Source organism: Neomonachus schauinslandi, chromosome 6 (genome assembly GCF_002201575.2).
Source record: "Neomonachus schauinslandi chromosome 6, ASM220157v2, whole genome shotgun sequence".
Classification (NCBI taxonomy): Eukaryota; Metazoa; Chordata; class Mammalia; order Carnivora; family Phocidae; genus Neomonachus; species Neomonachus schauinslandi.
In genome coordinates this window covers 81,898,317-81,922,856 of record NC_058408.1, presented here as the reverse complement: position 1 = coordinate 81,922,856, position 24,540 = coordinate 81,898,317, and the positions used below count along the sequence as shown (strand labels likewise).

At 42.1% G+C, this 24,540-nt stretch overlaps 1 protein-coding gene across 2 annotated transcripts; it reads right to left on the bottom strand.

Annotated features, from left to right (window-relative positions):
• Positions 1–23,658, bottom strand: RBM34 (RNA binding motif protein 34). Of its 2 annotated transcripts, none has more exons than XM_021696077.1 (11): positions 23,553–23,658; positions 23,266–23,440; positions 22,922–23,058; positions 19,070–19,301; positions 18,623–18,682; positions 13,611–13,654; positions 7,130–7,213; positions 6,909–6,972; positions 5,492–5,531; positions 4,917–5,035; positions 1–336 (listed from the first exon to the last, which is right to left on the bottom strand). In XM_021696077.1, exons 1-11 carry the CDS (start codon positions 23,609–23,611, stop codon positions 58–60), a joined length of 1,293 nt encoding a protein of 430 aa, XP_021551752.1. In that variant the 5' UTR covers positions 23,612–23,658; the 3' UTR covers positions 1–57. The 2 variants fall into 2 exon arrangements, with proteins under 2 accessions (XP_021551752.1, XP_044771951.1); XM_044916016.1 differs by having other exon boundaries at positions 4,917–5,032; positions 23,553–23,630.
• Positions 23,659–24,540: the final 882 nt, after the last annotated feature.

Here is a 24,540-nt window from a genome sequence, read left to right as displayed (position 1 = left end):
TTTACCATATTTTTATTACCAGTTTTTTATTACCATTACAAAATAATCTTTGGGTGGTTACTTCTGTTTTTTCTGTTTTTTAGCTTGTCCAATTTTCTTTTGTCCTTTCTTTTTCTTCTTAATGATAACAGCTTTTTCTCCAATAAACAAACTTTTAGAAGGTCCTACATTTTTTGAAGCAAAATTAAGTCCCTGCTTAGGTTTAACGACATTCTTCAAACTGGGATTTGAGCTTGGTTTTAATTTTTCTTTATTAACAGAACGCATGACTCTGAGTTTTCTTCCCATCAGTTCAGAATTATTTAATTTCAGAGCAAGATGAACAGCATCTTTATTCTGCAATAAAAATCAATATATTAATTTCCACCAGAAATTCCTCTGCAAAGAAACTAGTAAAATTGTGACCTAAATGGATTAGAGCAATTTTCAAGCTTGCCCATAGACAGAAACCCCTCCCATTTCCACCTCCATGAGATTGTATCCCACGGGTTTCAGCAACCATGCTTGAAGTATTGTTTTCATCATGCTCCTCAAGAATTTCCCCCCCCCAGCACTCAGCTGCCTGTCACAACCCAACAGGCTTCATTTTTCTCACTGTAAAAGGCAAGTTTCGGCCAATGACATTAGTCACATGCAATCTTTTAAACCAATCAACCTTGCCTCTCCCAGGCTCTTTCTGCAAAAGCCCCACTGTGTTAGTTGACTTGAGAGAAGGTAACAGTCTCTGAGACGTTGAACTAGATGCCTTGCAGGCCTCCGTGAAGATCCCAAATTCTATTACTCTTTTATGGCAATATAAAACCACTAAATGCTAACAATCCTGAATATTCATGAGATATTTGTTAAGGGACTTCACAAACTTATCAAGTAACAGTAGACAGCAGACAGACAGTAAGGTAACTCCAATGCAGTCATGATGGAAACAGAAAGCTGTGACCACCTTTCGCAAGAGCTATCTGGTAATAAAACATAGCAAGACTACTAAACATGGTCATATTTCTTTGATGAGGGAACAGAAGGCAAGCTGAGGACAAAGCACAAGCTGATACTCTGCAACCCAACTCCCAGGTGGGTAAATGTGACATTCGTCAGGCATTCCTGGTTGCCCTTAAACTAAGGGAAGGCAATCCATGGAATGGGAGAAGATATTTGCAAATTACATTTCAGATAAAGGGCTGGTATCCAAGATCTACAAAGAACTTATCAAACTCAACACCCAAAAAACAAATAATCCAGTCACAAAATGGGCAGAAGACATGTACAGACACTTCTCCAAAGAAGACACACAAATGGCTAACAGACATATGAAAAGTTGCTCAACATCTCTTGGCATTAGGGAAATACAACCAAAACCACAATGAGATACCACCTCACACCAGTCAATTTTAGCCATTAGTCAGAATGGCTAAAATTAACAAGACAGGAAACGACAGATGTTGGCAAGAATGTAGAGTAAGGGGAACCCTCTCACATTGTTGGTGGGAATGCAAGCTGGTGCAGCCACTCTGGAAAACAGTATGGAGGTTCCTCAAGACATTAAAAATAGAGCTACCCTACGATCCAGCAATTGCACTACTAGGTATTTACCCCAAAGATACAGATGTAGTGAAAAGATGGGGCACATGCACCCCAATGTTCATAGCAGCAATGTCCGCAATAGCCAAACTGTGGAAGGAGCCGAGAGGCCCTTTAACAGATGAATGGATAAAGAAGATGTGGTTCATATATACAATGGAATGTTACTCAGCCGTCAGAAAGGATGAATACCCACCATTTGCATCAACATGGATGGAACTGGAGGGGATTATGCGTGAAATAAGTCAGGCTGAGGGCACCTGGGTGGCTCAGTTGGTTAAGCGGCTGCCTTCGGCTCGGCTCACGATCCTGGCGTCCCTGGATCGAGTCCCGCATCGGGCTCCCTACTTGGCAGGGAGTCTACTTCTCCCTCTGACCCTCCCGACCCTCCCCCCTCTCATGTTCTCTTTCTCTCTCTCTCGCAAATAAATAAATAAATCTTAAACAAACAAACAAAAAAAGAAGGAGAATTATCATATGGTTTCACTCTAGCGCGGAGGACCACAAGGGAAGGGACGGAAAACTGAACGGGAAGAAATCAAAGAGGGAGACAAACCATGAGAGACTCTGGACTCCAGGAAATAAAGTGAGGGTTACAGAGGGTAGGGGGGTGGGGGAATGGGGTAACTGGGTGATGGGTGTTAAGGAGGGCACATGTTGTGATGAGCACTGGGTGTTATATGCAACTAATGAATCACTGAACACCACATCAAAAACTAATGATGTACTAAATGCTGGCTAACTGAACATAATAAAAAAAAATAAAATTTTAAAAAATTTAAAAAAAAACTAAGGGAAGGGAAAAACAAATGGTTAACTGACTGAGATCACAGTCCTGTAGGACATGAGTGTCCATCAGTTTACAAATGTCTTATTTACAAGATAAAAAGCATTCTTATCAATAGCCTAATTTCCAGAGACCCATGGGCTCAATTTCCCAGAGCCCTAACATCACCCTCCCCTCCACAGTGATGTGGGAAACAGAGGCAGAAAGGAATGTAAATAAAATTAAATTTTTTTATAACCTGCAGCCTATTGACAAATACTTGAGATAGGCAAAGTAAAACATTCCTCCAGAATGGACTCCAGGGAACTCTCAACTATCTTTATGGTAATGCCTCACTGGAGGGAAAAACAAATTCCCTTAGCTTAACAACAGCCAGGACTCCAGGATCCTGGGAGTCTTCTTTTTTTTTTAAAGATTTTATTTATTTATTTGAGAGAGAGAATGAGATAGAGAGATCATGAGGGTCAGAGGGAGAAGCAGACCCCCCTCCGAGCAGGGAGCCCGACGCGGGACTCGATCCCGGGACTCCAGGATCATGACCTGAGCCGAAGGCAGTCGCTTAACCAACTGAGCCACCCAGGTGCCCCGGGAGTCTTCTTTAGTGTCCTTTTGGACACCTCCCTTTGTCCTTACCTCCCTTAACTCTCAAGGATATAATCAGCCACCCCTCACACTTACAATGCAGCCCTTTCAGCCTTCCTGTCCCATGCTTTCATACAATCACCTTTCTGCACCAAAGACATCTCAAGAATTCTTTCTTGGTCATCGGCTCCTGACCCCAACACTAACACTCCAAAAACTACGTCATTTGGCTGCCAACGTGGGGCTTAGTTTTTTCATCTGGACTCCCGAGCTTCAGAGCAAACTTGGTGAGTAATTTCTCTTCTCTTTCTTTACTCTCGTTTCAGGGGTTTTAAAGGAGTACGGTCTTACTGGAACACTCTCATGCTGTTTGCTCAGGCTGCAATCCTCTAGCCCGTGGCTACTCTACCGGGAGAAGAAAGCCCTGCCTTTTGGCTAGAAGTTAGTACCCTGGCTGGAATGGTAAGAAGACCCAGAAACCTGATGCCTTCTCTTTATTCCTGTCCTCATACAAAGTCCTCTGTTTTGGGCACGGGACAGCCACCTAAGTGACTAGCACAGCTACCAATTTTAAGACTCCCAGTGTGAGGTTTCCTCCTCATTGGTCTAATGTGAACCCCTCCACATCTCTGGTCTAGCTACTTCAGGCCAGGAGACCTCCACTGGGAGCTGGCCGAAACCAGTACCCGACTGAATTAAAACCCAACTGGGGACGGGTTTCCTAGAGAAGTTGGCTGTAAAGACTATATGTGTTGGAATGTCACTTAGATCATGATGGATTTCAATCTTTACTGTTTTCTGTCAATGTCCTCTACTAACTACTTAAATCACAAAATTGGGTAATTTCCCCCTTGTAAAATTGGTTTTCTAGTGTTTTCCATGGGTTAAAAATGGCGGGTTCCTCATGGCCTTCACAGCGAGGCAAACTCAGTCCATACACTAGGTACCCATCTATAGCCTAGGATGCAGGGGGGAAGCAGGGGGACGCCAGTATCTCCTACAGGGCCTTTTACAGCCGGCCTGCCTTCATGACAAGGTAGGATGGTGATCAACAGCGATTTTCATTTGAGGGATGCCTCTGGTCGCTTTGACACCCAGAACCTCTGACATATCCTGGTGGGCCACCACCTGAGAGTCAGCCGAGGTGGGGGGCTGGGTTTGCAGGGTGTTTGTGCTTTGTCTTCAGCTTACCTTCTGCTCCCTCATTATCTCAACCTAGTCAGTAATAGCCTGTTGGGAATCTATCCTAAAGAAGTAATCAAAAACTGCAGGCAACTATTTGAAGGAAAAAAAAAAACTACTTCAATTTCATTATTCAGGGAAAAAGAACACTGCAAATTTCCAACATTTGGGAAACATTAGGGAAAAGACAGTATAAATTATTTTACATCGCTTGATGGAACATACTTATACAACAGAAAACAACACAAAGCAGGTTGCAAAGTATGTTTATATGTTCACAGACAGAAGTTCAACTATATAAAAGACACAGAAAAAACTGAAAGGAAATGTTTTAATGGGTGCTTGTAGAGGGAAGAAAAACAAGTGCCATCAGGTAGTATGTATATTCTAATAGTATGTATGTTCTAAAGCAATAGGCATGAAACACTGGGTAATAGTGAGCCAAATATAACCAATTTTGTACAAACACTAAAATTTTCCTTCTGCTTGCATGAACAGTCATTTCTTTTCTCCATTTCATGTAAGGTGGAAATTCAGAGATTTAATACCTTAAATGTCCAATATCTAACACATTATTTAATGACATTAATATGGAGAAAAAGGGAACTAGCATGGCTTTTGGTGAGGTGCAATTACAGGAACAATACTCTATTATGGCAGGGTAGGAGTTTAGGTTTCTGAAGATGGAATTTGAAGGTGACGGTGACAATTTTGTCTGAGTGATGAAAGAGCAGTGACAGCCTGTCCAGCACATTTCAGAGGACAGTGACAATGCACTAGTCTCCCATACCTCAAAGAGCACATAGCCGAACCCTCTGCCGATTCCAGTAGCTCGGTCTCTCACAATCCTTACTGCTACAATACTCCCACAATCCAAAAAATGCTCCTCAACCACAGATTCTTCAACTTCTAAAAACAAATTCAACCAAGGTGCAAGTAAGGACAAGATCGCCTTAGAAAAAGCTGGAGATGTTAAATAATACAGCAAGTTAATATAATATAGTTAATAGAGCAAGCCCCATGAAAATTAGTCAAGTTAACATTCTATGCTTTTTCATGTTAGTCTTAAAGCAAAACATTAAGTTACTACTCAGTTGTTATTTTCCTGTTATTTATTTTTTTTTAAGATTTCATTTTTATTTATTTGACAAAGAGAGCAAGAGAGCACAAGCTGGGGGAACAGTAGGAGGGTGAGGGAGAAGCAGGCTCCCCACCAAGCAGGGAGCCCGACGCGGGGCTCGATCCCAGGACCCTGGGATCATGACCTGAGCCGAAGACAGACGCCCAACCATCTGAGCCACCCAGGCGCCCCTTTCCTGTTATTTTAATGATAAATGGGTACTTTATTCATTTAAACAAACTTACTGTATGGGAGATTCCCCACAAACACTGATCTCTTGTCCCTCTGAAACATAAAGAGGGTTAATAAAAATCATTGGAGCAGAAAATGGAAGTCATCCTAAAATCCACTCTTTCCCTTACCCGCCGTATCTGACGGGTCTCCATCTCCTGATCTGACTACACACCAGTCCCGTTTGATTGTTTCTTCCGTCTTCCTCCCTGAAAGTGAGTGAGCACCAGAGGAAGTAGTTTTTTGTTCATAGCTAGCTCTTAACACATGGCCGTGCTCAAGAAGGGCATGCTAGATGGGCAAACTCTCTCTGTACCAGGCCAGACAGCAAGTATGTTAGGCTTTGCCGGCCATGTTCTAACTACCCCCCTCTGCCCGTCATGGCACATTAACACCTAACCTAATGGGTATGGCTGTGTGCTAATAAGACTTTAAATAACACAGGCAGCAGATAGATCTGGCCCTCAGGATGGGTCAATGATAAAAGCCAGAGAGGTTTACCAGGCCTTGGTCATTTCTCAACTAGGTCACTCTTGACACCCAACTCTGATTCTGTGGTGAACTCTTATAACGCAGCCTTCATCCACTGTGAGAGACCTTTGTAAACTGCAAATCTCCTGCATTTAAACCTGTGGGATTGCTCCTGGACAAAATCCAGCCTCCTCAACATGGCAGACCACAGTCTTCATGATTTGGCCTCTCCTATTTCTCCAACAGCAACTCTTAACTGCCGCTCCTCCTCACACTCCACCTGCTCATAATTGTATCAAGCTCTTGCTGTTCCCTAAGCAAATTAAGTTTTGGCCCCCATGACATATACTGTTTAAAATTTCTTCGGCCTAGGTAACACTGACTCATCTTTCAAGTCTGACAGAGCACCTATTCTCCTGGAAGCCCTCCCAAGAAGTCCCTTCTTGCTGGCACGTCCCCAAGTCAAGTGTCCCATTCCTAAGCTGACAAAGCGTCCTGTGTATTTGTCATAAAATAGTGTCACAACCAGCCCATCTGTCTGTCTTCACCTTTATACCGTGAACCTCTAGAGAACTGAGACTATATATATCTCAGCACTGCATGCCTGACACAGGGTAGGGACCCAAAACCTGTTTAAAGAGCAATTGAACTTTCTCGATCTCAGTATATGAAATAAGGTATTGGCCCTGATGGATCTCCAACATCCTTTGCAGGCTACCTCTCTCTGATTACTTGATCTAGGGGTTGGGGTGGGAGAACCGTGTTCCCAGAAGCTGTTGGCTAAGGTCCTTGTACCACTCTGGGCACCAACACTGTGACCACACAGGGCAAAAATGTCTCCTCCTCTGCTTCCCTCACATTCACTGCTGATTCCACTCCTCTCCTAGGAAAAGCTCAGAAGAAAACGTTTCTCTCTCTGAGACTCTAGTTAAGTTCTTAAACAACTCAAGTACTACTTACAGATGAAGTCTCAGATGCAAGATCAACTCTAATACGAAATCCATCTGCAATTTGGGCACCATTTCTGTATTACAAATACGAAGGGGGAAGATGGCTGTTAAAAATGAGCACCAAATATTAACTGTAAATATTCAGTCTAAAGTCAAACCAAAGAATAAAGCATGTACTCATATATACTTAAATACAATCATTCTGTCCAAATCTCAAATAAGTAAAATTACCTTTTCAATGCTTTTGTAGCAGCGCTCTCATCCTTAAACACAACATAAGCATTAATATTTTTCTGATCAGGATGAATTTTACGTCTATACAACAACAAAAAAAGACAATATAAAATCTGTTAATCTCAAAGTCACTGAAACAATACAGCTTGTTCCCTATTCACTCTCAATCAACACATACGACAAGAATTCCTGGGGGAAGCTTCATCTCTTTTAATAAACCTTTAGTAACAACTCAAAAAATAACACACAACTTTTTACATGTCGCCTGTGCCGTATTAGTCATCGATCACTATGAAAGAGCAAGCAGGACCTCCGTGCCATGCTACAAGGCTAGAAACGAGAATCTTAGCTGGAGCTCTGTACCTAAACACACATATAAGTAGATGTGACAGCCAACTTGATTTGTCCTTTTTACTGTAAAATAAAAGCTACCCAAACCTGTACAGCTTAGAGAAATATTAAAGACCAATACCCTTGCGGTCATTGCCCACCCCAAAGCCTCTGTCTGTGCCTCCCCTCCTCCAAAGGTAACCAGCACCCCCACTTTTACAGAAACCATTTCCTTGTGTGTCTGCACGGTTTTATCATTCAAATGTGTATTCCTTTTTACTTTATTTTTATTTATTTGAGAGAGAGACAGAAAGAGGAGCAGGAGGAGGGGCAGAGGGAGAGAAGCAGACTCCCTACTGAGTGGGGAGCCCGACATGGGCCTCGATCCCAGGGCCCAGAGGTCATGACCTGAGCCAAAACCAGAGTCAGACACTCAACCGACTGAGCCACCTAGGCACCCCTGCAGGATTCTCCTTTTCTCTCTCTACCTTACTGTTCAACCTATCAAATATTCCAAAGCCTGGACTTCGTGGAGTGCAAGCCCACAGTATAGTTCAATGTGTACCTCTGTCTTCCCTATTTTCTTGGCAAATTGGCAGCCAGACCCAGAGGTGTGATAGGACTCAGACTGGACCCCTTTGTCAGGACTGGAGGTAGTGCTGTATTTTCAATAGGAAGCATGCTATGACTGGTTTTCACTTTTTTTTTTTTTTTTTTTAAAGATTTTATTTATTTATTTGACAGAGAGAGAGAGCACAAGTAGGCAGAGAGGCAGGCAGAGGAACAGGGAGAAGGAGATGCGGGGCTCGATCCCAGGACCCTGGGATCATGACCTGAGCCGAAGGCAGCCGCTTAACCAACTGAGCCACCCAGGTGCCCCTGGTTTTCACTCTTTTTTAATGACTGCAGCTATTGCTGCTCAATGCCTACACCCACTAATTCACTAGGTTTGCAAAAATGGTCATGTAATTTAGATGTGAACAATCATCAAAAAGGGCCTAGTAATGACCACAGATTCTTCTCTGAAGACATGAACCTATCGTCTTTGAAGTAGCAAAAATGCTAATAAACAAATGAGTACCATCAAAAAAGATACTAGGAAACGTCAGGGCATTTCTCATGGTGTTCTATAATTATATGCTACACTATCTGATAGTTTTATATTGATAAAACCAGGTATGGTTTATTGAATGCCTAATATAATACTGGCACCATGTTAGACATTTTATGTATTTTATTTAATCTCACATCTCTGACATGGGTATTACTTTCCTGATTTTATGGATAAGGAAGCTGAGACTCAGAGAAGTGCCATGATCACAAGGCAAGGAGTGGCCAGCCTAGGACTTAAAACAAGCCTAGTTGACTCGAGAGAGCCCCTCCTCGGGTCCTGCAACACAGAGCTGCTGAAAACATCCTCATCAGCACGTCCTAGGGCAATCCTAGTGTTGTAATGTTTGCATCCTCCCCAAACTCATATGTTGAAATCCATTTAATGCCCAATGTTATGGTAATAGAAGGTGAGGCCTTTGGGCGTAGCTGAGGTCATGAGGGTGGAGTCCTCATGAACAGGAACAGGGCTCTTAAAAAGACCCCACAGAGCTCCTAGCCCCTTTTTTATCTTACTGTTTAACCTATAAAATGTGAGGGCACAGTGAGAAGGCCCTGGCTATGAGTCAGGAAGCTGACCCTCACCAGAATGCAACCATGCTGGCATCCCATTCTCTGACTTCCCAGCCTCTGAAACTGAGAAATTTCTATTGTTTGTAAAAGCCATCTAGTCTGCGGCATTTTGTTATAGCAGCCCACATGGGCTATGATAAACCCCAAGACAAACTAAATGGAAAGTGACTTTAAAAACTCTTAATTGGTGGCACCTGGGTGGCTCAGTTGGTTAAGCGGCTGCCTTTGGCTCAGTGGGATCGAGCCCCGCGTCGGGCTCCCTGCTCAGTGGGGAGCCTGCTTCTCCCTCTCTGCCTACTTGTGCGTGCTCTCTCTCTCTCTCTGTGTCAAATAAATAAATAAAATCTTTAAAAAAAAAAAAAATAAAGACTCTTAATTGTACTCTGTTACTTGACAATCAAAGACCCTTGCTTGGCACAGGGAATGAAGAGGTCAAGAATGCAGTGCTGCTCCTTTCTTGTGGCAAGAACATGTTTTGTATCAAGCTTGATGGATGATTTAAAAACACTAATGATATCTAGAGTTCTACCTAGAAGGTAGAAAGCCAGGAATAGCATCATTCCCACCCTAAACAGTAAGAAGCCGGACAGCCTACAACACTAACTTTTGCTGAAGTCACCAGAGCTGAAGACGAAGGGAAACCAAGCAGCCTGAAACCTAAGCAAAGACAGGCCCATTGGAGGAGACAGCAGGCAGCTCTGGCTCACAGGACGGGTGCCAGACAAGCCAGCTGGACCGATTTCAGCTAGGACTTAAAAAATTGCTAAAGCCTAGTGTGGGCTAGGCCTGAAATGCAATCTCTAGAGGCCGCCAACACGGGGGTGCACACCCACTAGCAGGCTCTGCTCCACTGACCTCTGCCGGTGTCCCCGGGAATGACTGAGGTCAGGCGTGAGCCCAAAAGCATCCATGGGGGTGTGGGCTGGAGAAGAGAAGGGCCAAGGCTAGTGTGGGAAGGGCACAAAGCCCCACCTGGATTCTTCTCCCTACAGAGAGGGCTAAGCTGCTGGGGCAGAGACAGCAAAGTCTGTTACCCCCAGGGCACAGGGAATACCCTTGTGGCCAGAGGAAGGGAGGCCTCCTATCACAGGGCAAGGAGTAGGAAATGTTCTCCAGCACAAGACCCACCAAAGGCACAAGGCAGAGTGTGGCTGCCATGGGAGGGAGGGCCGGTTGGGTGCACGGATACACAGATAGACAGGGCCTGTCCGCATCTGAGGCTGAACCAGGACAGAAGAGAACCCCACTGCCCTTGACCAGACCACCACCAAAAAAAAAAGCACTCTCTACACTGGATCTTCAATAAAATTTAAAACTGTTGCTCTTCAAAAGACACCTTTAAATAAGTTAGTCACAGACTGGGGCAAAATATCCAAAACATATATATCAGAAAAAGGTCTTACATCCACGATAAAGAACTCTACACAACTCAATAATAAGCCAGGGCTCCTGGGTGGCTCAGTCGGTTAAGCGTCGACTCTTGATTTCCGCTCAGGTCATGATCTCAGGGTTGTGAAATTGAGCCCCGTATCGGGCTCCACGTGTGGAGCCTGCTTAAGATTCTCTGTCTCCCTTTCCCTCTGCCCACCCCCACTCTCTCTAAAAAAAAAAAGACAAGCCACCAGAAAATAGGCAAAATTTCTGACCTGACACTTCTTCTCCAAAGAACAGATACAAATATCCAATAAGCAAGTGAAAAGACACTCGATATCTTTACTTATCAGCAAAACAGAAACTGAAACCCCATGACAAACCTTTTGAATGGCTAAAATTAAATGACAACATCAAGTGTTGGTGAGGATGTGAAGCAACTGGAGTTCTCACACAGCTGGTGGAATATAAAATGATGCGACCACTTTGGAAATTAATTTGGCATCTTCTTAGAAAATTGACATCTGCCCACCACAAGACCCAGCAATCCCACACTTCCAGATACTTTAGCAAGAAAAATAATTTGTACACCAATGTTTTTAGAACCTTTATTCGTGATAACCCCAACCCAGAAATAACCTGAATATTCATCAAACTGGTCAATAGATGAACACATTTTGGTACAGCCACCCCATGGACTACTACTGGGCAAAAAAAAAAAAAAAAAAAAAAAACAAGCCACTGAACAGCCAACACTAATGAGCAAATCTCAAAATCATCATGCTGAGCAAAAAAAGTAGCTAACAGAGCAACTCCTGCATGATGAGTCCATTTACATAAAATTCTAGAAAATGCACACCAACAGAGACAGGGAGCAGGTCAGTGGTTGCTTGGGGACGGGGTGGGGGGGTGATGATACCCAGAGTGATGAAGTATTCAGTATCTTTAAGATTTTATTTATTTATTTGAGAGAGAGAGATAGCACGAGTAGAGGGGAGGGGCAGAGGAAGAAGCAGACTCCCCACTAAGCAAGGAGCCTGATGCAGGGCTCAATCCCAGGACCCTGGGATCATGACCCAAGCCAAAGGCAGCCACTCAACTGACTGAGCCACCCAGGTCCCCAGTATTCAGTATGTTCATGAGTATGTACATATGCTAAAATCATAAAATTTTACATTTCAAATATATGCAGTTTATTGAACGTAAGTTATACCTTAATAAAGTAGAAACAAGGCTAAAAGAATTGACTATATGAAAAAGCAAAGTAAGTTTTACATGGCAAAATCCTCCAAGCAAAAAAGCAACTGAAAATAAGGAAAAATATTTGCTAACTCAAATCATTAAAGCTAATTTCCTTAACATCCCACAGATCAATGAGAAACAATTCAACAACAAAAAACTGGGCAAATGATAGTAATAATTCAGATAAAAGGAAGCACAAAAGACTCCTGAATATATGAAAAGATGCTCACTCATGAGAGAAATGGAAATTACAAATATAATTTTTCACTATCATTGAAAAGCTCAAAAACATACATTTGTAAAGGTGTAGGAATACACATAGGCTACCATCTCTGGGATAGCAGTCAAAATTACAAATGCAAATACCCTTTTAACCAAACAATTCCACTACCAGAAGTTTATCCTACAGGTAATTCGCACATGTACAAAATTACACACGAACAAGGTTATTCACTCAAGCATTATTTGTTAATGGCCACAAGACTGGAAAAACAGCTCAATATCCATGAGTAGAGAGTTTGTTGATACAAGTTATCGTATACCTTACAGAACACTGAGATGCTCTGAAAAAGAATAGGGAAGCAATTTTTACACTGATAAACAGATCTCCAGTTTATAGTAAGTGGAAAAAAGGAAATGTGGAGTACACATGTTGAATACCACCGCATCAAAAGTTACATGTGGGGGGAACATATATATTTGTGTATCAACTTATAAATGCATAAAATGTCTCTAGGAGGTTATACAAAAAAGTAAAAATAGCAGCTGCCTGGGGCAGGAAATTGGCTGACTAGGGAAAAAGGTCTAGGAGAGAAACTTTCCATTCCATACACTTTTTTTTTCTTAAGTAGCCTCCATTCCCAGTGTAGAGCCCAACACAGGGCTCGAACTCACAACCCTGAGATCAAGACCTGAGCTAAGATCAAGAGTTGGACGCTTAACTGACTGAGCCACCCAGGCACCCCCAAAGTATATTATTATATTTTATCTAATATAACTATATCTATATAGAAATGTAATCTGTATACCTATTAATATAACTGTATCTAATATATACACCTCCTTGTAAAATCTATTATTTCATGTCCTAGTTAGGAAAAAAAAAACCAACATTAGAGATTAATAGGAAACCCTGCATAGAACTGAAAGTAAATGAGAAATAAAGGTTGTACACTTTAAACTTACATGTTATATGTCAATTATATTTCAATTTTTAAGATTAATGAGAAATAAAGAAGAGTAAAGAAACATGAATGTCTCATCCTTGGCACCAGTTGGGTAGGAGGGTAGGGGAAAATCCCGAGAATATGAACCACAAAGCCACACTACCAGCATGGTCCCCAAACCTTCAGAGAGCTTGAAGTGGTCTTGGGCTGGTAGCACCCCCCAGGTGACTGAAGCAAACTTGAATCCTCTCTGGAAAAACCTGACCAGACAATGGCAACTATGGGGGGCATCCTGATCTTCAGGTGCATCCTGACATCAAAATGTTAAGATATGGGAAAATGTGTGCCGTAGAATTGATAAAATATGGTATTTAAGATTTACACTAGAATATCTAAGCACAAAACTTTCTTATTCTCTTCCAAACACTATGCTCGATTAAACATCCTTGAAATTTCTCATAGCACATTTTCTACTAAGTTATTTTATGATACTTTCTGTGACTCTACTATTTTTGTTAAGGCTTAAAGACAAACATCTGACAAGTTTACATGCTATTACAAACATAAGAAAATGGTCACGTATGAGGTCTTACCCAAATATAAAAATCCATGAAAACATGATCTCAACTTTTAACCAAAATGAAATAGAGTTTTAAACTACTCCATTTCTGTAATTATAAACTTACTTTATTGCTGCCAACTTTTTGGACAAAGTTCCCTCTGCTGGAATCTTTTAAGAGGAAAAAAAAAGAGTATTAAAGAAAATTCATTATTTGAAATACTACTTCAAATTAATTGTATTTAAATTAATTGAATTCTAAATATCTTATTCTGATGTGATATGATTAAAAACATTCAAGGGAAATGAATGAAATGAAAATGAAACTGAGTCCTGTCCTAATGTTGTATGAATGGGATCTCGTGGCGTAGGACAAAATTTTCCAATGCTATAGGACCATATTCAGATTTCACAGGCATTAACTCTCCATCTAGATGGAAGTAAACATAATGTGCCCTCAAACTGTGTCAGATGACTCAAAGGAGTCTCTGGTCATGAGGGGACACTGATGTTGAAAACACATATGAAAAATATAAGGGGGCGCCTGGGTGGCTCAGTCGTTAAGCATCTGCCTTCGGCTCGGGTCATGATCCCAGGGTCCTGGGATCGAGTCCCACATCGGGCTCCCTGCTCGGTGGGAAGCCTGCTTCTCCCTCTCCCACTCCCCCTGCTTGTGTTCCCTCTCTCGCTGTGTCTCTCTCTGTCAAATAAATAAATAAAAAATCTTTAAAAAAAAAAAAAAAAAAAAAAGAAAAATATAAGGAAAACTTTTATAAAATAAGCTTGGAAAAAGGCAACATTTCTAAATTAATATTTTATTGTAAATTCTATAGGATTTTAAATATGTTGAATTAAATTGGTAAAAAATGTAAAGACATATTACCCATGTGACATCCATGTCTAAGAGTTGATATATGCCAGCAGGCAAAAACAACAACAACATGGTATCTTTAATCAGGCAAATAAGGGAACCCCCTTTACATTCAAGCTCACTTTATTTTCAGTCATATACAGTATTCCTTTAGTACTACTTAAGAGTGAAGGGGGTAGGGAGGGACAATTTTATGGAGGAGATGGAGACTCAAGTCAGCAACTGTGACTGTCAGCGATGTGCCAATATACTCAGGTACTGAGAAGACAAAGGTGAAAAGATACAGACCCTGCAAGTTCACCGACCAGGACCACCTATGAATGTCAATTTAATTCAGGGCAATAACTATAAATCTCCTCTGGAAATATTTCTTAGTCATCCGATATGTAGCAAAATTAGGAAATTCTCAGTTTGTCCTGTTCAGACTGCTAACATACAGTCAACATGGACAGTTTAACAGTCCAAGACGTGAGAAATGGCCCAGTGAATAATCAACCGGTGAATGACAGTCATCAAAACACATTTACTGGGTGCCTTCTAGAGGCCTGCAAACATCTAGATCCTGTTATTGAAGATACAAATGAGTAAGTATAACATAAGGCAATAAGGTACAAGAATAATTTAGAGGGGAAAAAATACCACTTGATGGTATAAAGTATCAGGAAAAACTTGAATAAGTGACTTTTTATTAAATTTTTTATTATTTTTTTAAAAGATTTATTTATTTGAGGGAGCGCACACGTACATGCACGCAGAAGCGGGGGCAGGGGGAGCAGAGGGAGAGGGAGAGAGAATCCCAAGTGGACTCCATGCTGAGCCCAACACAGGGCTCAGTCCCACAACCCTGAGATCATGACCTGAGCCGAAATCAAGAATCGGATGTTTAACCGACTGAGCCACCCAGGCACCCCTTGACATTTTTTTTTTTTTTAAGATTTTATTTATTTATTTGACAGAGAGAGAGAGACAGCGAGAGAGGGAACACAAGCAGGGGGAGTGGCAGAGGGAGAAGCAGGCTTCCCGCCGAGCAGGGAGCCCGATGTGGGTTTCGATCCCAGGACCCTGGGATCATGACCTGAGCCGAAGGCAGTCGCTTAACCAACTGAGCCACCCAGGCGCCCTTGCCCCTTGACATTTTAATTGCCTGCAGAAACACAGATAGTACCTTACTAGGCAAAATGAGACTTCAAGGAGAATTCCCAACAAACAAATGAACTGAGCAAAAGGACAGGAGTGAGAAAGCCCAAGTGCATGATCAGCACTGAGGGAAGCTCTGGGGCTGCAGCAGAGTGACATGTGGAGGCACACAGGGCCTCGGGACCAGGCTGTGACGAGTGTCAGGTTCAGAACCAGGACAGATTTCACTCACAGCAAGAAAAATGTAACGTTTTTAGACAATTCCATATATGTTTGATGTGCACAACGTGCAGGTACTGGTGACCCAGGGATGAACAAGACAAACAGGGTATTTGCAATCATGGCTTTCAGTCAGGTGGGGCGCACAAACAATGTAGCAATTACGGAACAGAATCATAAGGACTATGATGAAGTACAGGGTGCTGGAGAGTGCACAGCAGGGTCAACACACAGACCAGTAATCCAGGGACAGGGAAGAATCTGGCCAGGCTCCCCAAAGGTAATACCAGGCGGGGGGGGGGGGGGGGTACCGGTGCCGGGGTGGGGGTGTGTGTGTGTGTGTGTGTAAGGGGAGCCTGTGTGTGTGTGTAAGGGGAGCCTGGCGGGGGGGTGGTACCGGGCCGGGGGTGTGTGTGTGTGTGTGTGTGTGTGTGTGTGTGTGTGTGTGTGTGTGTGTGTGTGTGTGTGTGTGTGTGTGTGTGTGTGTGTGGTGTCTATATGTGTAATGATCATGAGTTCCATTAAGAAGAATTTTTAGGAAAATTAAGTTGACAGTGGGTGTGCTGAACAGAGGTAGACTGAATGTAGGAACAGTAACAAACTTCTGCAACTATTCTGGCAAGAGATAATGAGAACTTTGGTGGAACAATGCAGAAAGAAAGGAAGGACTCCTCTTGGGAAAAAACCACAGCTAAAACATAGAAAGGGATACAAGCAATAGGCTGGGTGGGCCAAAGAAGAGTCCAAGGCACTGAAGGGGCTTGCAGCCTGGGTGGCACTAACTCATATAGAACATCAGCACACAGCACAGGATGGGGCCGGGGAAAAATGGAGGTGAGCAAAGACTGAAACTGGGGTGCTGAAGATAGCCAAGTGGATGTATCAGGGAACGTTCTGATATGGGGAAATGGGACTCTGAAGGACAGACAAAATATATATGAAAAAAGTGAGTGAGAAACAAATACCATGACAAAAATTATGGCGACCGTGCCAAAACCTTGGGAAATGTCTACTTTTAAGATTTATTTTACAGAACGAGAGCTCACACACAGGGGCCAAGTGTACAGGGGCGGGGAGGCCAGAGGGAGAAGGACAGGGAGTCTTAAGCAGACTCTGTGCTGAGTGAGGAGCCCGACTCAGGGCTGGATCTCATGACCCTGAGATCACGACCTGAGGCGAAACCAAGAGAGTCCTACAATTGACCGATCGCACCACCCAGGTGCCCTGGGAAATGTCTACTTTTAGAGAAGTGAGCAGTTTTGCCCTCTGGGAACATTTGGCAATGAATGGAGAAACTTCCAGTGGTTACAGCCGGGGTGGGGAGGGTGCTACCGGCATCTAGTGGGTAGAGGCCAGAGATGCTGCTAAACATCCTCTAATGCACAGAGCAGCCTCCGACAACAAAGAATTACCTGGCACAAAACATCCACAGTATCAAGGCTGAGAAACCCCATTTTAGAGAATCACATGAGAAAGAACAGTTAGAAACAAAGAATAAACATTTCTTATGTTTTAATATGCATTAATTACATTTAAAAAATATGAATGAGAAAAAAAACAATGATGCTATTTCATACTTCAAGGAGCATGGCTTTAACTGGTCTACAGAGTGCTCAGTGGGTGAAATCAGACATCATCTATTTCTATAAAGGTTTAGCATTAAATTGATTTATTATTTATTTATTTATTTTAAAGATTTTATTTATCTGAGAGAGCGTGCACGCAAACACAAGTACGGGAAGCAGGCAGAGGGAAAGGGAGAAGCAGACTCCCCAGTGAGCAGGGAGCCCAATACAGGGCTCCATCCCAGGTCCCTGAGATTATGACCTGAGCCAAAGACAGATGCTTAACCAACTGAGCCACCCAGGCGCCCCTTGATTTTTTTTTTTTTTTTTTCAACTTCATCTGCTGGGGCGCCTGAGTGGCTCAGTCAGTTAAGCGTCTGACTCTTGATTAGGACTCAGGCCATGACCTCAGGGTCATGAGATCAAGCCCTGCATCTGGCCCCACGCTCAACAGGAAGTCCTGCTTGGGATTCTCTCTACCCCTGCCTCTATCCCTCCCCACTCATGTGTGCACAAGCCCTCTCTCTAATAAATAAAATCTCTTTTTTTTTTTTTTAAAGATTTTATTTATTTATTTGAGAGAGAGAGAGAATGAGGGACAGAGAGCACAAGACGGAGGAGGGTCAGAGGGAGAAGCAGACTCCCCGCCGAGCAGGGAGCCCGATGCGGGACTCAATCCCGGGACTCCAGGATCATGACCTGAGCCGAAGGCAGTCGCTTAACCAACTGAGCCACCCAGGCGCCCATAAATAAAATCTTTTAAGAAATCAAAATAAATAAAAACTTTGACTGCGTATGCTCAGAGTGTGAGTACTATTTGCAGTAGTCACACGAACTTCCTCTATCGAATGCCTAGGATTCTAGAAATGCTATTCAACATGTATTAATGTTTTTTTTTTTTTTTTTAAAGACTTTATTTATTTGTCAAAGAGAGAGAACACAAGCAGGGGGAGCAGAAGGGAGAGGGAGAAGCAGGCTCCCTGCTGAGCAAGGAGCCTGATGTGGGACTCGATCCAAAGACCCTGGGATCATGACCTGAGCCAAAGGCAGATGCTTAACCGACTGAGCCACCCAGGCATCCCAACATGTATTACTGTTCTGCAAACAAAAGTCACACATCCACCCTCCAACAACGATATCATTTCACTATGTGAACTCATTAAATTATGAACAGAGTCCAAGTGTCAGCACTATATACTAAGAGCACCTCTTCTCTTGGGCTAGATTTGAACCTGTTGATTCAAAAGGTTGTGCTTCTCCATCTCACTAATACCAACATGTTAATAAGTCTGACTTAAATGCAATACATTTTAAGATTTGCAATTTCAAGGTGGGGAGAACACATACCAGAGAACGAAATCGTACAGATTCTATTTGTCCATACTCTCTGAAAAATGACTTCAGCTTCTAAAACAAAAAAGTATATATACACTTTAGTTTACTTTCAGAACATCAAATAAGTGTTATAAAAAGGAATTAAGTAAAACTGTCTGATAATCTTTTACTGCCAGGTTTTAAGAATATTTCAGGAATAGTTGACTATTCAGTTGGAAGACAAAAAAAAATTCTACTGAAATTTATACATATTTATGTTCATATAAACACAACTCAAGTTCTTGTTACTACCCATAAGGTACACAACATTTTTGTCTTTCAATCTTTTATAATCTTTACTACACATAAATTATAAAAGTAAAGGGCAGATTTCGGGTTTAGTGAACCCCACACAATGGAAGAAAGTTAGGATGTATTCTTTCATTTACACAACATTCACTGAACCTCTTACACACTTACCTTCTTGTTACATGTGACAGGCAAATTCCCAACAAACACAGTTCTCTCGTTCTTTAATCTCTCCTCTTCTTGGTTGATTTCAATTTTCTTTCTTTGATTTACAACTGTGTGATCTACATCATCAGGTGCTTTTTTATCTGCTACTTTAATACCAGATTGAGAATTACTCCTTTTTTGTCCCTGTTTTTGATGAATTTCTTCCTCTAAATCAGCACTTGCTAGAGCGTTTTCCCTTTACAAGGCCAAAAAAAAAAAAAAAAAAGAGCAAAAAAAAAATAAGAATTGTAAGAGTCATGGAAGTCAGGTGTAGTATTTGGCAAAGCACAAGGATCAAAAATATTTCCCACCTAGGGCGCCTGGGTGGCTCAGGCAGTTAAGCATCGGACCCTTGATTTCTACTCAAGTCATGATCTCAGGGTCTTAAGAGTTGTGAGACTCTGTGCTGAGCATGGAGCCTGCCTAAGATTCTCCCTCTCCCTCTGCGCACACCCCCTCCCCAAGCACACATGATCTCTTAAAAAAAAAATTCCCACCTACTTCTGACTTTCCCAAATATAAATGTATGAGTCACAAATATATCTAAATTTATAAAGCAGTATTATCAAAAAGTGGTATTTTTAGAAAACACAAGATTAGAAAAAATCAAGCTCAATTTTTTGAAAATATGTTAAAACCGCCAGGTAACAGCAGAGCAACCAAAGTTCGTTTCAACAAAAATTGAATTTAAAGCTCTTGGAGATTTAGTTTACACTCTATGAATGCCTAGTTTCATTCTTGGCTCTAGAACTCTAGGGGAACTGCAGCACTCCTAGGGGTTCTACAAAGGTTAATATGGGCTGCAAAATACTTCATAAAAGTAATCTGGCCAATAGGGAAAACCAGATTTCCTATTTATAATAGTTCTATAATAGCTAAAGGACTGCTTGTCAAAAGTACATTCTGAAATGGTACACACGGATACGCGAGATCTGAGCATTGCTCCTAACAGAGAACTGGACCAGGACCTTTTTTTTTTTTTTTTTTAATTTATTTGTTTTTAGTAATCTCTACACCCAGCATGGGGCTCAAAATCACAACCCCAAGATCAAGAGTCACATGCACTTCCAAACAAGCCAGCCAGGTGCCCCTGGACCGGGATGTTAAGGAGGGGAGAGAATGGATAGTACCAGTCATGGGTAGTAAATGATACATTCACTCAGTAAATATTTACTGGGTTTCTACTCAGTTCCAGCCTCTGGGGATAGAAAGATGAAGAGACTATTAAAGGCCTTTCAATAGTCTAGCCTCTGAAGAGATAGGCAAAGTTCACAATAAAATGGGAACATGGTGTAGAAAAATAAAAAGAAACACGAAAGGCTTCTCAGAGGAGGAAAGGCAGTGTCTGGCACATAGTGCTCAGTAAGTTTTACCATTATTACTCTTGCACTAGACCCTAAGTTCCACTAAGGAGAAGGTTTGTGTCAAGTTTTTTGTCCACTATGGCATATAAAGTGCTGAGCAGGAGGAGTGAAGGGAACCAAGACAGTATGGTGAGGAAGGAACCAGGTCAAGGACCGTGGCTGTTAATGCAAACGAGCTTACATTGGAACCCACGGAGAATAACGAGCCACTGAAGACTTTAGAGACTGACTAAAACAGATCATTTGGGCAGCAGAGCAGAAGATAATTAGGAAGGGGGCAAAGCTGGATACGGGAGATCAATAAGGAGAGAGTTATAACTGCATGTATGTGAGAGGACAACGGACCAACTAGAGAAAGGAAGGTGTGGAAAGGGAGAGAAAGATTAGAGAGATAATTAAAAGACAGCATCATCAGGACTTGGCAGCTAATTAGATGTGCAGGGAAGAGAGAGTGTAAGATGACTCCCAAGTCACTGGCTTAGGCAACTGGAAAGCTCGTGGTACCACTCGTGCAGAGGAACAGGTTTGATGAAGATACACAGCTCAGTCTGAGGCATTCTGAACTTGAGGTGCAGCTGACTCTTGAACATGGGTTTGAACTCCACTTACAAGTGCATTTTTTTTTCCGATAAATACGGTACAGTACTATAAATGTATTTTCTCCTCTTTATAATTTTCTCAATAACATTTTTTCTCTAGTTTACTTTATTGTAAGAATATATACTATATATAACATATAAAATATGTGTTTATCGACTGTTCATGGTACTGGTAAGGCTTCCGGTCAACAATAGGATATCAGTAGTTAAGTTTTGGGGAAGTCAAAGTTATATGTGGATTTCTGACTGTGTGGAGGTCGCTGCCCCTAACCATTCCATTGTTCAAAGGTCAACCGTATATAGAAGATACAGGTGCAAATGCCAGCAGGCAAACAGACTCACAGGTCAGGAGATCAGGAGAGAAATTGGAATGATGCAGCCATGGGAATAAATGTGATTGCTCAGAATGAATGGTAGAAAAATGGCCAGAGAAGGTGACCAAACAGAATCCTGAGGAAAATCAACATTTACAGAGCAGTCAGAAGAAAAGGTACCCACAATAACAGAGAAGGAACAAAGAGACAGAAGAGATTGCTATAAAAAAATCTAACAGCTGCAGAAAGAAAAGCAGCCATGTGAAATGCAAGAGAGGACTCACTAGACAAAGGCTTACTGTCTACTAAATATGGCAACCAGGTCAGGATGGCTCCACTGAGCACTGTTTCAGAAGTTTGATCAGATCATAGAAAAACAAACACAACAAGCAAACAGTCAGACTACAAGTTCATGGAAGATAAAGCAGATCCAGAAAAGGAAGAGAACATAAGTATCACATTTTTCTGAAAGCTTGACTATGAAGGGAAGGACCAAGGGAATGGTAGATATCAAACAGGGAAGCATGACTATAGACAGGGTTTGGTTTTGTTGGATTTCTCTTTTTAGGATGAGAATCTTGAGCATATTTGTACGGTAGAGAAGAGAAGAAAATGCATATAGCTGACGGCACAATCCCGAAGGAGGCAGAAGAGGTCTGCGGTATACACAGAACAGGTAACTGAATTAATCTTGGACAAAGAGGAAGACATCTTTCTCTAAGAGAAAGGTAAAGAAATTAAGGATGTGCATTAAATACACTAAGTAGGAGTTTGGAAAAGTGGTGGTTAGTAACTGTTAGCAATTAATAGCTCTCTACTAAGTAATATCACCTGGGGAGAGAGAAACGCGAAATAAAGGGCTTGAAGAGAGTGGCTTCGCGAACTAAGTTTCCTGGGAACCTATGATGTTACTTCTATTCGGATCTTGATCAGATAAACTATAAAGAAAACTTTTTTTATAAGCTAACGGTAGAAATCTGATCTCTGACTTAGGAAGTTTAAGAAAACAAAATTCTTCAGGCGCCTGGGTGGCTCAGTCGTTAAGCGTCTGCCTTTGGCTCAGGTCATGATCCCAGGTCCTGGGATTGAGTCCCACATCGGGCTCCCTCCTCGAGGGGAAGTCTGCTTCTCCCTCTCCCACTCCCGCTGCTTGTGTTCCTGCTCTCACTATCTCTGTCTCTGTCAAATAAATAAATAAAATCTTAAAAAAATAAATAAATAAGAAAACAAAATTCTTCTTCGTGCCGCAATATTTACAGATAGATTACAGATCTTAGATTTGCTTCCACTTAGTGAGGGAGCTATGAATGGGGTAAAGATGAAATAAGACTGGCCAAGTATGAATAACTGTTGATGCTGGGTATATGAGGTTCTCCTCATCCTTTTCAAATTTTGAATATATATGAAATTCTCCATAATAAAAATTTTTTGGTAAAAATTAGAACTACGAAATGAGAAAAAAAAAAGAATATTGCAGGTCCAAAAATCTTAATTTCTTTACCATCTAATTTAACATCAACTTAAGAGAATTCTGCCAACCTGTTTGCCAACTTTTTGTCTGCATCAGAAAGTTTCTTCTTCGCTTTCGCTTTTTTTGAAGGTTCTTGCAAGAGTGGTCTCTGAATTTGGAATGTACTTTCTTCCTCCTCATCCCGTTTCCTTTTTTTGGTGGTCTCCTTTTAAAAATTGGAAGTTATGTTTGAGAACTCATCTTTTTCAATAATTTAGCAGTCTTTCTAAATTTGCAAATTTTCTCTCCCACTGGATGTCCAGTAATGAACGGTTACTTAAAATTAATCCTATCTGCCCCACTCTAGAAACCAAGCCCTGTGAGGTAAAAAGCCGTTCTAACGGGCCATTCGGAATAGAAGCCGGTGACTTACTTTCGGCACACGCAGATACACGGGTTGAGGCTGAGGCTCTAAAGAGCTGAAGAGGGACGCCAGCCGAGCTGTGGTGTCTCTGCAGGGCCTCCTGCCCTGGAACAAGCTGCTGGCGACTTGTCCAACCACATAGTCTCCTGTCAGATTCCCGCGAACGCCGCCGTCTGGGTCGTCTCTAGACACCGACGCCACAAACTCAGCCACGCCACGCCACGCCCCACCGTTTCGCCCGCCCGAGCTCCCGAACGACCACCTTCGCCCGGGTAGACGTGCCACGCGCCACTCACCTTTCCTCCGCACCTCCCTTTTTCTTCCGTTTGTTCTTCCCTTCCAACGGCATTCTCATTCCCAGGCTTCCTGGACAGCGGCCGGCACGCGCGCTCGCACTTCCGGCTCCCGGCTACTTCCGCTCTCGGGCCACGCCCCTTCCGCTCTGCGCTGCGTGCGAGCCGGAGACATCCGGCGAGTTGGGGCAGGGTTTCCGGCACCGGGTTGGACCTCGGGAGTGAAGGAAGTCTTCGAGAGTACTTGAGGCCTTAAGTATAAGTAAGAATCAGCCAGACTGGGTGTGGGGAGTCAGTACAAGTGGAGGGAAAACAAGGTCGAAAACCCCTGAATCACTGATGAGGAGGGAGAGAGGCTTATCAAGAAAGGAAGTTATAGGGATGTCGGCTACATAATATTAAACAATTGGTGAATCGGTGTGAAGCGTACGTGGGTATTCTTTGCATTGCTCTGGCAATTTTTCTGAAATTTGACAGTGGAGGCCTCAGCCCTAACCTGCTCTGCCCTATTCTACCAGATCCTTGGCACTCAAAATTCTTGGTATTTCCTCAGCCTAACTTCCAGACTCCTCCCCCTCCAAACCCGCACATTCTGGCCTTTTTTATTCCTTGTTATTCCTTTACCTTTTGTTATTCCTTTACCCAAAATTATCCTCCTCTTTACTTATTTTCACCTGCAAAATCATGCCCATCCTTCAAGATCCAGCTCTGATATCTCACGAAAATTTCCCAGCTATATGCAATAGATTTTTTCCAGTTCTTCATCAAACTGCATTAGTGTTAATGTACACTCTATCTAGATGTATAAATGGGTATCGTATTTATCCTATTTCTGTATATTTGTTGTACCTACTGGATGTCGGTAAATTGATTTTTAGGTAATAAAAGATAAATATTAGATTATAATTAGATAATTGAATTCAGAACTTTGGTATAAAATCGGATTGAATTTTGACTCTGAGAATAGATCTTTCTGAAAGCTGTTTAACAG

Excerpts from the sequence above, each read along its gene's own strand:
- RBM34 (XM_021696077.1), bottom strand. The coding sequence starts at position 23,611 with ATGAGAATGCCGTTGGAAGGGAAGAACAAACGGAAGAAAAAGGGAGGT. Across the intron at positions 5,532-6,908 it reads TTGCATCTGAGACTTCATCT|AGGGACAAGAGATCAGTGTT; the intron begins GTAAGTAGTACT and ends TTTATGTTTCAG. Across the intron at positions 337-4,916 it reads TCGGCTATGTGCTCTTTGAG|AATAAAGATGCTGTTCATCT; the intron begins GTATGGGAGACT and ends TTTTTATTGCAG.